This window comes from Diabrotica virgifera, chromosome 1 (assembly GCF_917563875.1).
Source record: "Diabrotica virgifera virgifera chromosome 1, PGI_DIABVI_V3a".
Lineage (NCBI taxonomy): Eukaryota > Metazoa > Arthropoda > Insecta > Coleoptera > Chrysomelidae > Diabrotica > Diabrotica virgifera.
Genome location: NC_065443.1, coordinates 307,078,315 through 307,096,300, shown reverse-complemented (window position 1 = coordinate 307,096,300; position 17,986 = coordinate 307,078,315). Strand labels below are relative to the sequence as shown.

The 17,986-nt window shown below is 32.5% G+C and overlaps 1 protein-coding gene across 2 annotated transcripts in view; it reads left to right on the top strand.

The window, feature by feature from the left end:
• LOC126886001 (acyl-CoA Delta(11) desaturase-like) overlaps positions 1–13,279 on the top strand; it is a 150,335-nt gene extending 137,056 nt beyond the window's left edge. Inside the window, exons 4-5 of one of the 2 annotated variants that reach the window (XM_050652837.1) lie at positions 5,574–5,756; positions 11,723–12,475. In XM_050652837.1, the coding sequence (XP_050508794.1) occupies positions 5,574–5,756; positions 11,723–12,089 (550 nt within the window). In that variant the 3' untranslated portion in view covers positions 12,090–12,475. Of the gene's footprint in view, positions 1–5,573; positions 5,757–11,722 lie in introns of both variants that reach the window. The other variant, XM_050652851.1, reaches the window with a different exon arrangement.
• The last annotated feature ends 4,707 nt before the right edge of the window (positions 13,280–17,986 follow it).

Sequence of the window (17,986 nt, the reverse complement as noted above, 5' to 3'; positions counted from 1 at the left end):
CGACCGGTTTCGATCTCTACATTATTCAGATCATCTTCAGGTCGGCGTTACAAGTGATTAAATGCTACAATTAAAGAAAGCCAGAGTTAGAACAATGTCTGGTTGTATGAAAAGGGATAGAAAGCCCAAAACTTTGAAAAGTATGTAAATGCTGATATTTCAGAGCAACAAACAAATACATACGTATGCATGCACATGAGCAAACACATGCTCATAAGCACGCACACGCACACAGTTGCTTGTAGTTTATGACTATTTGTTAAATTACATTAAACTTTAAAAATTTTTAAAAAATTTTAAATTTTTTGAATTTTTGATCTATTTACTTAAATTAATTTATTTATTATTTTAAATTTCTCAATGTAAGTGCCTACACCCTGTAATTATTAATTCATTGTTTTCTGAATAGACATCATCATACAAAAGCTTAAACAAACCCCAAACCTCCAACCCCTTTCTCAGAGCAACTTTAATAATCACCGTTTTTTAACCAATATTCTAACTTTCTGTATCATTCTGTACCAAATTAATCAAATTTCCTATATTTCTCTACATTTAAAGTTTCTAGTGTTAGGCACCTACATTGATAGAATATTTCACAAAATGGCGCCTGATATGCAACTTAAATAAAACCGAGGTAAGCTGTTTTCACCTCAATAACAAACAGGCAAACCAAAAATTAGAGGTCAAAATGAGAAATATAGCACTACTCTACCAACCTTACCCAAAATATCTGGGGGTTACCTTGGACAGGACTCTCTCGTTTAAAAAACATCTACAAATAACTGCACAAAAAATAAGTAGTAGAAATAACCTTATCCAGAATCTTTGTGGTACTAACTGGGGCGCATCTGCGGATACACTAGGAACATCTGTGCTAAGTTTGGTCTACTCTGTGGCAGAGTATTGTGAACCGGTCTGGCTAAATAGTCGTCATGTGAAGATAGTTGATACGCAGCTTAATATAGCAAAGAGAACGATTAGTGGCTGTATCAAGACTACTCCACTATATTGGCTTCCCATCCTTAGCCATATACCTCCGCCTATTCTACCAAGACAAAAGGCCTTGATAACGGAGTATTCGAAAGTAAATAGCAACTTGCAACTACCAATCCACGAAGACATCCCGAGTTTAGCAGAAAACCGACTCCCATCCAGAAAACCACCCATAAGAACAGCCCAACAGCTAACAGCAGATGATTTCAATGTTACCTCCAGATGGCGTACGCTGTGGACTGAGGAAGCCTCACCTGAAGTATCCAACCTTATTGACCCAGTCCAAAAGCCTGATGGCTTTGACCAGCCACGAAACATATGGAAGAGCCTAAACCGAATTAGAACGGGACATGCAGTATGCGCACACAACCTACATAAATGGGGAAAACATCCTACCTCCAGCTGCGATTGTGGTGCTCCAGATAAAACCATCCAACACATAGTGGAGACATGTGAATTGAGGGCATACCGAGGAGACCCAAAAGACTTTTTCAAAATTACGCCTGCAGGCCTTGAATGGATAGCTCAACTTGACTTAAATATATCTGTTTGTATTATCTTATATTTTATCTGTATTTTGTCTATGTTCGTTTTTATATAAGCTTATGTTTGTATTTTTGAATTATGTACGTACGTTTTTTTTACAATTATTATTGTATTTATTCCATGTATTGAGCCATACGCTAAATAATAATATTGATAGAAACGAACTGACACCCCTCAGTACTTCGACTGAGAATAATAAAATCTTGCAACTGATTCCTATTTGTCAATCTCCTTACTTCGACCTTTGCCCATAGCTCAAAAAATCTAAGAGCAAAGACCTTTACAATCGTACAAGTGCATACACACAGTCAATCTGCACTTTAGCTGCATTTACGAACTTTCCATCCAAGCTTTGTCTTTCTCATAGCTAACACATCTATCTCTGTTTCACATAACATATTTGCCTTAAGGATCCATTCCAATTCACTGTGTTTTGACCTACAAAGCATGTCCGTCTACCCAGTCCTTCACCTAGCTAACCTACTAGCATAATCTGGACGTTTAAATATGTTATTGATGAACTTACAACTCATCCCTTGTAACGGAATGTAAGTAGATCAAAAATTCAAAAAATTTAAAATTTAAAATTTAATGTAATTTAAGAGGATCGGTACGTATTTTCGGCTGCAATGCTATTCAAATGGGGATTCATTTTTTTCGAATCCTGAGAAAACTAATAAGTATTTTCGAAAAATTTAAACGCAGAATGAAAGATCACGTTATTAGCGAGGGCCGAAAGTCCCTGAGAACTTCTATAATGTTTATTTTAATAAGTTACAGGGGTGAAAAACTAAGAGAAAATTTAGTGTGATTTTTAATTTCAAATATATCATTCAAAATAAACTTTTTATTTATTCTAAGGGACTTTCGGCCCTCGGTAATAATTTAGTCTTTCATTCTGCGTTTAAATTTTTCAAAAATATTTATTGGTTTTTTCAGGATTCGAAAAAAATAAACACAATGCCGTGGTAATATTTTCCAAATCTATCTTTGTCTTACAACGCATTCAGCCGAATATAATATTGTCAGAATATATTGTCAGTCAGACACTGACAATCAGTGACAATTTTAAATATTTGACATTGCATAGGGAATATGTTGAGTTATTGATTAAATATTATTGAAATATAGTGTATTTGATAAATAATTGATTTAAGACGTGAATTTAATAAAAAGTTATTTATTGTGTATTATTTGTGGAAGATCCAAGCAGAGAATACATCAGGATAATATATTCTGTGATCCAAGTATTTTGTTGTTAAAGATGTTCAAAATTGTAAGCGTTCCATAACAATATATTATTAAAAAATCACTTTAACACTTTTCCTCTTTTCTCGATTGAGTATTAGTCTTTGTTGTACAAATAAATTATTACAATCACTGAATACATAGTTAGTGAAAAAATTATCACATTTATTAACTGAATTAATAATTTCCAATTATAAAAATAACAGTTATCCAAGAACATTCAAAACCCATCTCTTTAAATTAATGATGACATTTTCAAGTAGAATGACATTCTAGTAATGTTTACATATCCATACCAGTGTGAATTTTACTACACGTAATTTGCCGTGTAAAGACAGAAAAAGTAGGGATACACGTAAAATATTAGCGAATTATGTACCCATAGCCTTAACAAATAGTCATAAACCACAAGCAACTGTGTGCGTGTGCGTGCTTATGAGTATCTGTTTCCTCATGTGCATTAGGGTGGAGCGAAAAAATCGATTTTCAAATAATAATTTGCCTATATACGGAAAAGTGGTCTAGGATTGAATCTTAGCTTATGTTAAAATCTTTGCTCAATCGAATGTTATTTAGTGGTGCCCCCACCCACATTTGTGAATAGACGCTTTCTCTTGCTAAGTAAAAAATTCTGCTATAATTTATTTAATCTGACTCATTTATATCGGCAATTCAGAGATATATTTTACATTTTTAAGTAGAAGACTTAAAATGATATTGTCAATATTTATGAGTTGCGTTCCTGGGACGACTTTACTGATATATAGTTCATCGATTACATGAAATCAACCCAATTCAAGAATATCCGTCGAAAAAAATCATAGCATGTGAGCTATCTTTAAAAAGACAACCAAATGCAACGGTGACAATAAAATTCTCATGAATTAAAATTAAAATCATTTTTTTAGTTTAATTGTGGCATATTTCCCATTTAGAATAGTTGATTACCGAAGAACATATTGTGTTAGTTTCAGAACCAAACTCTGAGCATTTTGGACATCCTACTTTACAATCTGGTTCAGCAAAAAATACTGCAGACAATTTATTCAATTTCTTAAAATCGAAATGTGACTTTTCTATTTTGGTTGCAATTAGATGCGATGGAACAGCGGTAAATACTGGTATTCACAATGGTGCAATTCGCAAATTAGAACTTCAAATTAAGAAACCACTACAGTGGTTCTGTTTGTTTTTTACATGGAAACGAGCTAACATTACGACATTAGATTTATATGGAGAAACGGCAGGACCTACTGGATTTTTTGGTGAAATAAGAAAGATTTTAGAGACTTGTGAAACCCTACCCGTTTTTGAATTCGAAAAATTAAAACTGAACTTCCTGAAGTAGATATTGATACATTAAGTACAGACCAAAAATATTTGTACGAAATAAGCAAAGCTGTAAGTAATGGTAGAGAGCTTAAAATATCGAAAACCGGTAAAGATGGCACATTCAAGATGGATTACAACAGCAAACAGACTGTATGTAGGAACTTTAATTCCGACTACCTATTGAAATATCTTGGCAACTTCTCTGCAAAATGTGTATGTTCCAACTTGGTTTTCAATCAAAGTAAAGCCAGAAGTTAAATAAGGGCCAATTCATTTATTTAATATGATTCAATGCTCGCAATATTTATCACTAAAACTAAAGAAAATAGTGAACAAAGTCATTCAAGGTAATGGATATTTTGCACATCCAGACAATATTCTCGTAACCCACATTGGGTGATAAACGATCCCATATCCGAGAGCTAGATGTGAGGCGCATATTAAAGTCTAAGAATGGGCAAGAAACCAAGGAAATTCGCCAGTTCCAACTATACATTTTGGAGCCAAAGAGTATTTTGACTTGATTAATTGGCAAACTAGTGTAATATCAGAACCACCAATAACAAAACAATTGTCAACAGATGAACTTAGAAAAATGATTGAAGACACGACTTCAAATAAATTTTAAATTCCTAAATTTCCTTGTCATTCGCAAGCAGTGGAAAGATGTGTCAAACTAGAGACAGACATTATTGGTTTGTGGAGCTGAAGCAAGAGATGGATTCATAAGAAATCGAGTTTTGTCAAGACAAGTATTACCTAAGTTTGAAACAAAATCCGATTTTTTTCAAACTTTACAGTAAATAATTAAATAAACTATGTTGTAGTAAGTTCTGAGTTGTAAACAAGCAAACACAACATTAATATAAAATAAAAAAAGTTATGTTTTTTTTTCAATAATTTTTTTTTTTAATTTTTAAATTTTTAAAGTTCTGGGGGCACCGGAAGATATCGTTCTATAAATCCCAAATTTTGGATAACGTTTTGCAATAATATCTAACCACTTTTCCGCATATAGGACATATCAACTTGTAAAAAAAAATTTTTCTTTATTTTCGCCCCACCCTAATGTGCATGCATACGTATGTATTTGTTTGTTGCTCTGAAATATCAACATTTACATACTTTTCAAAGTTTTGGGCTTTCTATCACTTTTCATACTACCGGACATTGTTCTAACTCTGGCTTTCTTTAATTGTAGCATTTAATCACTTGTAACGCCGACCTGAAGATGATCTGAATAATGTAGAGATCGAGACCGGTCGTCGAAGTAATTAAAAGATTGTGAGTACGTCTGTAATTCTTTACTTCATTCTTTAAAATGAACTCACATACAATCCATTCAACATTTAAATATTTTTATGTTTAAGAGAAAAAAGTGAGCCGCATACACCGTACCTACTAGTAATTTCTGTGGCAATGAAAGGGCTGTAAACTTTTTATTTTTGTAGATACTACGTACCTTTGGGATTAACTTTGACGTTCATTTTACCATCAATAGCTATAGTCTATTTGTTTAATGAAACTGCTGTAAATGCCGTCTTACTGTCTATTGGGAAATACGTACTAACTCTAAATGGAACTTGGTGCGTCAACAGTTTTGCACATATCTATGGATGGAAGCCCTTTGACAGGTTAGTATGACAATATAATGTTAAATGTTATGTTTTGTGGGATCAAGTAGCAGCTAGAAGCAGAACTACCTGACTTGATAATGGCAAGTGTGATCTTGCCGAAACGTCGTCAAAATAATTGTTTTTCTAAAAACCAAAATGGTTTGTTTAACGCGGAGTCAAACCTGGAAAACCACAGAAAGCATTTACATAAAGTATGTTGAATAAGCGACTACAACTATAAATATAGAAAAAGAAAATCATTGGCAAAAAACTCGCAAAGTGAATACAAAACTACAGTATATAAAAAAGATGGAATTCAACCATAGACACGTATTTCTGACTCATTAGTCGTCATCAGTATTATATAGCCAAGTTGTAAAAAGGAGCAATTTAGTGTAGTGATCCGTTCCCCAGTTAATTGCTCCTTTTTCTAACTTGGCTATACCATACTGATGGCGACTAATCAGTCAGAAATACGTGTATGTGGTTGCATTCCATCTTTTTTATATATGGTAGTTTTGTATTCATATTGCGAGCTTTTTGCTTTTGCAATGATTCTCTTTTTCTATATAATATATATGTTACAGTTCAAGTTGATTCTCAGTTAGAGTCGACTCCAACTAGTTGGAGTCAACTCCAACTGAAACGAGCAGTAAAAGTTGATTTTAAAAATTTAAATCAACTTGTACTAGTTGGAGTTGACTCTTCCTGGATCGATTCAGTAAATGTTGATTATAGGAGAATCTCAAGTGCATTTTTGATCATTTTGATGAGTGTGCGTTTCTTTGTCTTGTCCGTTTTAACTACTTATTAGTAGAGTCTGTAACGTTATCCCCGTTAGCTTAATTATTCTGATTCGATTTTTTGCACAAACTTACTCAAAGAAATACATCCGTATAACAATCCTTATAACAAATACACAGGGTGTCACGCGGTACCGCGGTCGAAAAATTGTTTAACCAATTTTTGTTAAATTCACAAAAATAATTTCTACTTTATCTCATATTATGTAAGTAAAGGTTTTATTGTGTGAAAATTGTAAATATAGATAGCAGTACATGAAGGGCTTAAAGTGTGTCTGAAGTAACAATGTATTTTAAATGGCTTTTAATTTTTCGCACTGTTTTTTAGCACACTTTCATATAATTAAACATCCTTAACTTTCGCCTTCGGGAGGAAATCAGACTCGCCCTTGCAACGGCAACTGAGATGCTCACAAAACAGCGACCACGGAAGCAAAGATGGATGACAGAGGAAATATTGGATTTAATGGACAAAAGAAGAAAATTCAAACAGCACAAAGCAATGTACAAAGCATTAAATATAACCATTAAACAAAAAATAAAAATTGCAAAAGAAAAATGGATAACAGAACAATGTGAAGAAATCGAAAACTTATATAAAAAAACATGATGACTTCCATCTGTATAAGAAACTCAAGAATTCACAGGCACGACATATTCACAAGGACTAAATAATCTAATCAACGCAGAAGGCAAACTGATTTCAAGCCCTGAAGAACAAATAAACATGTGGGAAGACTAACGACGAAGTCCAATACTGAAGTCCGAACTGGAATATGCTCTACGTCAACTAAAAAACAACAAATCTGTAGGATAAGATGAAAAACCAGCTGAGCTGTTGAAGTTAATCAACGAGAAAACTTAGACCTTCTTCTTGGACGATTTAATAATGTTTACAATACAGGGACTATCCCTAAAATATGGCTTGAATCAGTCTTCATGCCACTACCTAAAAAGAAGAATGCCAAATTATGCCAGGACTTCCGCCTTATAAGTCTATTAAATAACATTCTAAAGCTTTTCTTGCGTATCATACAGAACAGAATATACAGTAGAGTATCGGTTATCCGCCCTTCATTTATCCGCCGTTCCGTTTTATCCGCCGCTCCATTTAAGTAATAATTTTTTTTTCAAATTTATATAACTTTGAAAATATTAAAGAATGAGTAAAAATTTTTTAAGATGAGATAAAATAAGCCGAGCATTCCAAGCAACAAGAAGAAAGAGCTGTCGATATTATGATGCTACAAGATGGCGAGTATTGGCAGCAACAAAACGAGATACATCAGCAAGGCAGATGAAAATCGCTAGTTTTTTTCGTTCATCCTAAATCATTCTATCTACAATGTCCAATGTCAGTCAAAATTAAACTGATTCTCTTCTTCTTCTTCTTGTGCCACTCCTATCGGAGACTGGAAATCATCAAGGGCTCAACTTGTGTTTCATTTAACGCTCCCTATTATCCGCCATTTTTGCTTATTCGCCCTTCCGTCGGCCTGTTTATGGCGGATAACCGAGATTCTACTGTATTATAAAAAATGTGATGAGGTCACCGGTCAAGAACAATTTGGCTTCAGGAAAGGTATGGGGACACGAGAAGCAATATTCTGTCTTCAAACTCTGGCACAAAGATAACCAAGCAGACCTTTTTATTTGTTTCATAGATTTTGAAAAAGCGTTCGATAGGGTGACGCACAAGACCTTGATAGAAAGATTGAACAACATCGGAGTCGACAAAAAAGATTCTAAAATTATAGAGGCTATTTATTGGAATCAGGCAGCAATCGTAAAGACCAATGGTAATACGTCAAGGCCAATTGAAATACAACGAGGTGTTAGACAGGGTTGTGTGCTATCACCCATACTTTTAACGTCTACTCTTAGGTAATATTTGAGAACTCTTTATCGCACTCTTCAGAAGGAATCAGGATAAACGGTCAGAGAGTAAATAACATCCGCTATGCAGATGACACAGTATTAATGACTGATTCGGACCATAGTCTGCAGATACTGTTGGATAGGGATACTGAGAGTTGTGAAAAAATGGGAATGAAGATCAATACTGCGAAAACCAAAGTTATAAAAATATCAAGGAACAAAAATTTACCTCTTCCAATAAATATGTGAAACACCAACAGCTTGAATACGTAAGCCAGTACAAATATCTTGGTTCCTGGTTCAACAATCAACTTGATTATAAACAAGAAGTGAAGAGCGAAAATACAGGTAGCCCGACAGGGGTTTATCATAATGAAAAGCTTATTTTGTAACAGTAGCATTAATATCAGCCTTAGATGTCGTTTTCTGCATTGCTATGTGTGGTCAATACTTTTGTATGGAACGGAGGCCTGGACACAATACAATACTGATGAACAAGTTGGACGCCTTTGAACTCTGGCTTTATAGAAGTGACTTGAAAATACCTTGGACAACCCACACCACCAACGAATATGTTCTGAGGAGAATAGGTACAGGTAGGGACCTGCTAAAAATCATTAAAGTCAGAAAAGTTAGCTACCTGGGACACATAATGAGAAACGAAAAGTACCGCCTCACGCAACTGATCATCCAGGGTAGGATTGAAGGAAAACGGGGTCCCGGTAGGCGCCAGATTTCATGGGTTAGAAATATCAGAGACTGGACCGGCCTTCATTCAACATCTTTGTTTAGAGCCGCATTGGACAGAGACAGATTTGCCAGTGTAGTCGCTAACCTCCAATAAAGGAGAAAGCACCACAAGAAGAAGAACTTTCGCCTTGTCATGGTGATGACATGTGAGCAATAAATTACAAAAAAAGTGTTTTTGTGGTTTGACAGAAGTTTGAATTTTTAAATGTCAAAATGGTGCAATGGTGCATCTCACTCGCACTCACATTGATAGCTGCGTCAATACGCTCCTAGCGCTCATTGTTAATAATTAAAAATAACCGCTTAGTAATAAAATAATAACAAAAATTTCTTCAGTATCTTGTAGGGGGGTCGTTAAAATTTTATTTGGTGACTTTCGGACTTTCTCGTGACTTTCGGTGACTTTCTCGTCACTTTCGGTGACTAATATAATTTTTAACTGAGTTATTAAGCCTTGAAAATGGTCATTTTCGTATTTTGAATTAAATATAACAATAAACAAGTATGAACAATAAATTTTACAGAAAAATCACAAAAGACCTCTTTTGACCTTGCTCCGAATGACCCAAATGATGTAAAGAAAATTGTCCTAAATGAATTTTTTTTGTGAGTTTGTTTAAAAAAGTTGTTTAAACAATTTTTCGACCACAGTACCATCTGACATCCTGTGGATTCGTTATAAGGACCCCTTTTTGAGTAAATTTGTGCAAAAAAATCGAACTGGAATAATTTACCTATCGGAGGCGACGATACAGCCTAGAATATAAATATCACAATTTGAACATAATTATTTCCAGTAACATTTAATTTCTAGAATGATGACGTCATCTACGTTTTTTTAAATGAGAATAGGGATCATGTGATAGCTCATTTGAAAGGTAATTCAATTCTCTATTCAGTAATATAAACATTAACATTATTATTTATACAGGGTGTCCAAAGAATATTTTTTTGAAATAAATTTTTTGACAAAAAGAAGAATGTGTGTAATTTATTTAACTCATAATACATTTTACTTCTATCAGAAAACAGGAAATAATGTGTATTTGACAAATAAAAATATTGTTTTTTGCTTAAATTCAGTATTAAAGCAGCCACCCACCTTCCTCTTGACAGTTTGAACATTTAATTTAGCCAAAAAAGCAATGATTATTTTTTAAATAAACATTTTATTCTGTTTTATGAGAGCAGTAAAATGTATTTTGAATTAAATAAAGTACTTGCATTCTTCTTTTTATGTCAGTAAATTTAATCAAAAAAATAAAAAAATTTGGGCACCCTGTATAAAAAATTATGTTATTAGTTATATTATTGAATAGAGAATTGAATTACCTTTCAAATGAGCTATCACAAGACCCCTATTCCCATTTAAAAAAATCATCGATGACTTCATCACGCCCAGATGGGTGACGTCACTACCATGGTATATATGCCAAAAAGTCGTAATTTAAAAATAAAAATTGACCTGTTTCGGGATTTCTTTCTAAAATCGTCCATTCTCGAGAAAATGAATTTATTCCAACCTTTACGTGCTCACTGTATATTATGAAAGTCAGAAACTAAAAAAAATCAAAGATTAAAGCACAATACATCTATAAGATCCTGAAGAAATTTTTGTCATTACATATTTCATTAATAAAATATTATTTCTAATTATCAACAATGAGCGCTAAGCGCGTATTGAGGCGGCCGTCAATGTGAGTGCGAGTGAGATTCACCATTAGACGGCCCAAATGGTGCATCTCTTTAGCACTCACCATTGACGGCCGCCTAATACGCACTTAGCGCTCATTGTTAATAATTAAAGATAAAGCTTAGTAATAAAATAGTGACAAAAATTTCTGCTGGATCTTGTACAGGGGGCTATAAACTTTGATTTGGTCACTTTCTGACTTTCATAATAATGGATTTTAACCGAGTTATCAAGCCTTGAAAATGGCTATTTTTGCATTTTTCAAATTTTAAATCGGGTATAACTCGATAACAATCAATTTTAGAGAAAAATCACAAAATACCTTTTTTTGCTCAGAATAACTCAAATGATCTAAAAAAAAATTGTTCGAAGTGAAAAAATTATTTTTGTGAATTTGTCTAAAAAAAATTGTTTAAACAATTTATCGATCAAGGTACTGCCTGGCACCCAGTAGATTTGTTATAAGGACCTCTTTTTGAGTAAGTTTGTGCAAAAAATTCGAATCGGAGTAATTTCACTAACGGGGACGACGATACAGCCTAGACTAATTTGAACATATTCAGTAACATTAATTTAATTTCTAGAATCGGCTGTTTCTGTGAATCAGAATCAACTTTTACTAAATGGCATTGGGAAGAGTATACTTTTCCTAGTTGGAGTCTACTTTTACTAGTAAATGTTGAATATAAATCTTCATTTTATATTTATAATCAACTTTTACTGAAACCAGCCGTTAGAGTCGACTCCAACTAGTTGGAGTCAACTCCAACTGGATAATCAACTTGAACTGTAACATATATATTTTTTTCATATTTAGGATTAAACCGTATGCATGTTTTATTGATTATTTTTTACTACAGTTCCATCAATCCAGTCGAAAATGTTACTGTTTCAATAATAGGCTTAGGAGAAGGCTGGCACAACTACCACCATACCTTCCCATGGGATTACAAAGCTGCCGAACTCGGAAATTACCGAGCTAACTTAACAACTGGCTTCTTGGATCTCATGGCTTATCTAGGGCAAGCATACGATCTCAAAACAGTATCGCCAGAGATGATCAGAAAACGAGCTGCAAGAACAGGAGATGGATCATACAATTTCGATAAAGTTCCCTTAGAAAATGATAATTCAAAAGACCACCACAACTTCCAGGAGGACTGTGTGTGGGGTTGGGATGACAAAGATATGAAAGAAGAGTTGAGAAAAGCGACTATTAAATATTAAATTCAAAGTCATTAGTGTAAGAGAAATAACGGTATATACGTTTATACATTAGAAGCTTTGTATAAATTTCTTTAGCCCAGAGTTGGGCTAAAGAATGGAACGAAGCAAATATCTTTGAAACGAAAAGAACAATATTTTTGAAACTTTGCATGCAAGTACAGTGACGCAAAACGCATCTGTTGCTATATACTCCAGGCTGTGGGTGAAAAATAGGTCGATTTCAGGATATAATTCAGGAATTTTTGAAACCTATCAGGTGTTGTAAAGTACGATGCCAGGAATAACTTCTACTAAAATGTGACCAAAAATATTGTGACTTTTTTTTATTGCGATTTTCATTTGTTAAATTTGCAATTTTTAAAGATTTTTAATTTTTCAGCTCAGGATATTGATTCTAAAGAAAAACTTTTTAACAGAAAGTTGTAGTAAATTATAAAACCTACAATTTGAGCTATGGTAAGTTTAATTTCGTTTATTGGTTATTGCAAAACAGCCTGCGAAATGTCCAAAATGGCCGTTTTTTACAATTGCGTTATTTATTGTACAAATAATTTTTTTTATTTTTTAAAGCTTTAAAATGAAAATCTTTCAATTCCAAACATAAAAAAAATTGTAAGGCCTGATTAACGAATTTGTTGCTTAGATATTAAAATTGTTTATCCCAAGAGGTCAAATGTCGAAGGCTATAACTTGTTGAAAAAAAATCGTAGAGAGTTGGTGAAACATCCAATCTCCTTCTAAGGAGTTATGTTTTCATATTCTGATGTAAATAAATGCGTAAAACATTTTTAAACCTCTAATTTTTGGGTTTGAAAATAAGGGGGCAAATTTCGTTATAAACATTTAGAGCTGAAGCGGCCCTGTACATCCTATGAGTTTTTAACTTACAGATTATTGTTGCTGAAGACGAAACGAAGATTTATAAAAAAATAAAACATTTCTACGACCAACTGAAACCCAGCTAAATGTTGGGTTTGAAAATAAGGGGGCAATTTCGTTATAATCATTTAGAGCTGAAGCGGCCCTGTACATCTTATGAGTTTCTAACTTACGGATTATTGTTGCTGAAGACGAAACGAAGATTTATAAAAGAATAAAAAAAATTTACAACCAACTGAAGCCGAGATAATTGTTTCTTTTTTCTTAAAACGTAGTGTCTTTATTTATAACAATTAAGAAATTATTTTACAGTCATTGACTAAAGAAAGACTTACAGTATCTTAAAATAAAAATTATTATAAAATACAATTATATTTAATTATTAAAAATTATTTTTAAAATGGGTGCTTTTGCAAGCGGCCGAATTTTTCAAATCGCCCGGCTCGCTTCAAATCCGCGCGCTCGGAAAATTTTTACGTAACTTGTATTCAATTTTGACCGAAAACAATTTAATAATATTACCATTATAATGTACAGTCTATTTACCACTGTATTTGTTTTTCTCGATAAACTGTTTTACGTGAAATCTCATTTCTGAAGAAATAATATTACAAAAATGATACATATTATAATATATGAAATATATAACTATATTTTTAATTTTTTCATTGTTATATAAATATAATAATAATAATTTTACTTCTTATTATACAATATAAAACTTTTTCTTCTTGTAGTGAATATCCGTTTTGTATGTTGGCGACCATCATGGCAATCTGTACTTGCACACTAAATCGGTACTGCTGCTCTAAAAACATTTGTAGTTGTTCTGTTGAACGACGCACGTAAATTTTCTAGCACGGTCCTTCGCCTTCCAGGTTCTCAGTTTCCAAATGGGGTTTGCCAAATTGCCATGATGGTCGCCAACATCCAAAACGAATAGCCACTACAAGAAGAAAAAGTTTTATATTGTATAATAAGAAGTAACATTATTATTATTATATTTATATAACAATGAAAAAATTAAAAATATAGTTATATATATTTAATATATATATATATGTATCATTTTTGTAATATTATTTCTTCAGAAATGAGATTTCACATATAAAAGTTTATCAAGAAAAACAAATACAGTGGTAAATAGACTGTATATTATAATGGTAATATTACTAAATTGTTTTCGGTCAAAATTTAATACAAGTTAAGTAAAAATTTTCCGAGCGCGCCGGATTTGAAGCGAGCCGGGCGATTTGCAAAATTCGGCCGCTCGCAAAAGCACCCATTTTAAAAATAATTTTTAATAATTAAATGTAAATATATTTTATAATAATTTTTATTTTAAGATAATATGAGTCTTTCTTTAGTCAATGACTGTAAAATAATTTCTTAATTGTTATAAATAAAGGCACTACGATTTACGAAAAAAGAAACAATTATCTCGGCTTCAGTTGGTTGTAATTTTTTTTTTTTTTTATAAATCTTCGTTTCGTCTTCAACAACAATAATCTGTAAGTTAGAAACTCATAGGATGTACAGGGGCGCTTCAGCTCTAAATGTTTATAAGGAAATTTGCCCCCTTATTTTCAAACCCAACATTTAGCTCGGCTTCAGTTGGTCGTAGAATTTTTTTATTTTTTCATAAATCTTCGTTTCATCTTCAGCAACAATAATATGCAAGTTAAAAACTCATAGGATGTACAGGGCCGCTTCAGCTCTAAATGATTATAACGAGATTTGCCCCCTTATTTTCAAACCCAAAAATTAGAGGTTTAAAAATATTTCACGCATTTATTTACATCAGAATATGAAAATATAACTCTTTAGAAGGAGATTGGATGTTTCACCAACTCTCTACGATTTTTTTTTCAAAAAGTTATATCCTTCGACATTTGACCTCTTAGGATAAACAATTTATAATATCTAAGCAACAAATTCGTTAATCCGGCCAATTTTTTTTATGTTTGGAATTAAAAGATCTTCATTTTAAAGCTTTAAAAAATAAAAAAAAATTATTTGTACAATAAATAACGCAATTGTAAAAAACGGCCATTTTGGACTTTTCGCAGGCTGTTTTGCAATAACCAATAAACGAAATTAAACTTACCATAGCTCAAATTGTAGGTTTTTAAATTTACTACAAGTTTCTATTAAACAGTTTTTCTCTAGAATCAATATCCTAAGCTGCAAAATTAAAAATCTTTAAAAATTGCAAATTTAACAAATAAAAATCGCAATTAAAAAAAAGCTCACAATATTTTTGGTCACATTTTAGTAGAAGTTATTCTTGGCATCGCCCTTTACAAGACCTGATAGGTTTCAAAAATTCCTGAATTATATCACGATTTTTCACCCACAGCCTGGAGTAATACTTTTTGTTTCTAGTTCACTTCTGGTTTTACCGGAAATACCCTTAACTTATTTACTTTAAATGGGACACCCTGTATATTTTTGCAGATTTTAAAAGAACTTTTTATTTGTAATTCATAAATACCAAGTTTGGAAGAAAAAACTATTAAAACAAGGAATAAATCTCTTTAAAGTTAAAAAATAGGTTAATTTATTTACGTTAGACCAATGATAATAAAAATAAAAAAAAATCATTTCAAATGTTGAAAAGGCCCGCCATTCACCTCTTGACAACATGCAAGCCTATAAATAAATTCTTGAGTCACTCTTTCCAGAATTTCTCCACGTATTAGATCACATTCATCAATTATTCTCTGTCTCAAATCCTGCAAGCATGTTGGTCTATTAACGTAAACCCGTGATTTTAGATAACCCCAAAGAAAAAAATCTAACGGGTTGAGGTCGGGAGAACGAGCTGGCTACTCTAGGAATCCTCTACCTCCAATCCATTGATTTGGAAAATTCATATTCAAAAAATCCCTATCCCGTCGATCATAGTGGGACGGCGCTCCATCTTGTTGAAACCAAAAATTTTGTGGTAACTGGCCATTCTGTTGAAGTGCAGGAATAATTTGGTTATTTAGTAAATTTAAATACTTGTCACCATTCAAATTTCCTTCTATGAAAAAAGGGCCTATTAGTCTATTTTGAACAATTCCCATCCAAACATTTAACTTTTGTGGATGTTGGGTATGTTATTCAATAATCCAACGAGGATTCTCATTCGACCAATACCTACAGTTATGGCGGTTAACGGTTCCATTTAAGCAAAAAGTTGCCTCATCGGAAAACACTACATTACTTGCAAAATGTTCGTCATTGTTACAAATGTCCATCATTCGTTCGCAAAACACTAGCCGTCGGTCAAAATCATCATCTGACAATTCTTGAACCAATTGTATCTTATACGGATGATATTTTTCCATTTTCAATATTCTCCTTACAGAACGTTGACTTATTCCATGGTTTAGTGCCAAATTTGTTGTGGAAGTTTGAGGTGATTCCTCTAAATCAGTTGCAATATTTTGTTTAATAACTTCGTTCGTTGCAGTCCGTGGTCTTCCAGTTTTTGGCAAATTTTTGACTATCCCAGCTGCAATAAAACGTTTCAATGTTTTAGTAACCGTTGAACGTGATATAGGATTTCTTTCAGGATGCAATTCATTAAAAATATTACACACCTCGTCATGAGTTCTAACACGATCACCATGACCGATTATCATTAATATTTCAATGCGATCTCTTTCACTTAAATGAACCATTTTGAATAAAACTTATTTCTGTCAATAAGTTCAGTAACAGTTACCTACTATGCTAAATTCAAATAAATACAACAATAGTTTTAGTCAATAGTATGGATGTAGTACTCGTCTATTTTTAATACAAAAAATTATCTACAGACACTTTTTAACTATTTTTTTCTTCCAAATTTGGTATGTATGAATTAAAAATAATAAGTTCTTTCAAAATCTGCAAAAATATACAGGGTGTCCCATTTAAAATAAATAAGTTAAGGGTATTTCCGGTGAAACCGGAAGTGAACTAGTAACAAAAAGTATAGCAACAGATGCGTTTTACGTCACTATACTTGCATGCAAAGTTTCAAAAAGATTGTTCTTTCCGTTTCAAAGATATTTGCTTGGTTCCATTCTTTAGCCCAACCCAGTATACTTTAGGAAAAATGTGTAATATTAGTATTATACTTCTTGTCAGTGTATCAACAGAAAATATATTGCACTCTATTACTTTATATTTTATACTATTAAAGTTTGTTAATTACTTGTTACGTATTTCATTTTTAACCTGCTGTTTTGAGAAGTAATTTTCCACTTTCAGATAAAACATTTTTTGCAAATAATAATAATTGTTACTTAATAAAAATCAAAGAATATGTTGTTTACTAAACTTAAATCCTAGGACTAGAACTCAAGATATTTTAAATAGCATGAGCCTTACAAATTCTCTTATTAAAAAAACCTATAGAGAAGTAAAAACTTCAAATTGTATTTTGGTATAAAATCGTTTATTTAAAAACTATCTAAAAGTCATCCACATGGATTGCAAAACGTTTTCGTTCTGAACAGAACATCTTCAGTGCCTGGAATGAAGTATTTCCACGTTAGATTAAGGCAAAAAGGTTAAAATTGTGACTGTTAATGAGAAAAATATGTGGAGAATACTTACATTCCGCAAAGTAGTTGTAACTAGCACACCAATGAAGGTGGTACCTTCATAATATATGGCTTACATTATAAATTTTAATAAAATATTGTGTCTTCTAGTCGATGTTAAAAGATTAAATTATGTATGTGCCTAAAGAGCTTTATCTTTTAACATCTTTTAACATCGACTAGAAGTCACAATATTTTATTAAAATTTATAATGTAAGCCATATATTATGAAGTTACCACCTTCATTGGTGTGCTAGTTACAACTACTTTGCGGAATGTAAGTATTCTCCACATATTTTTCTCATTAACAGTCACAATTTTAACCTTTTTGCCTTAATCTAACGTGGAAATACTTCATTCCAGGCACTGAAGATGTTCTGTTCAGAACGAAAACGTTTTGCAATCCATGTGGATGACTTTTAGATAGTTTTTAAATCA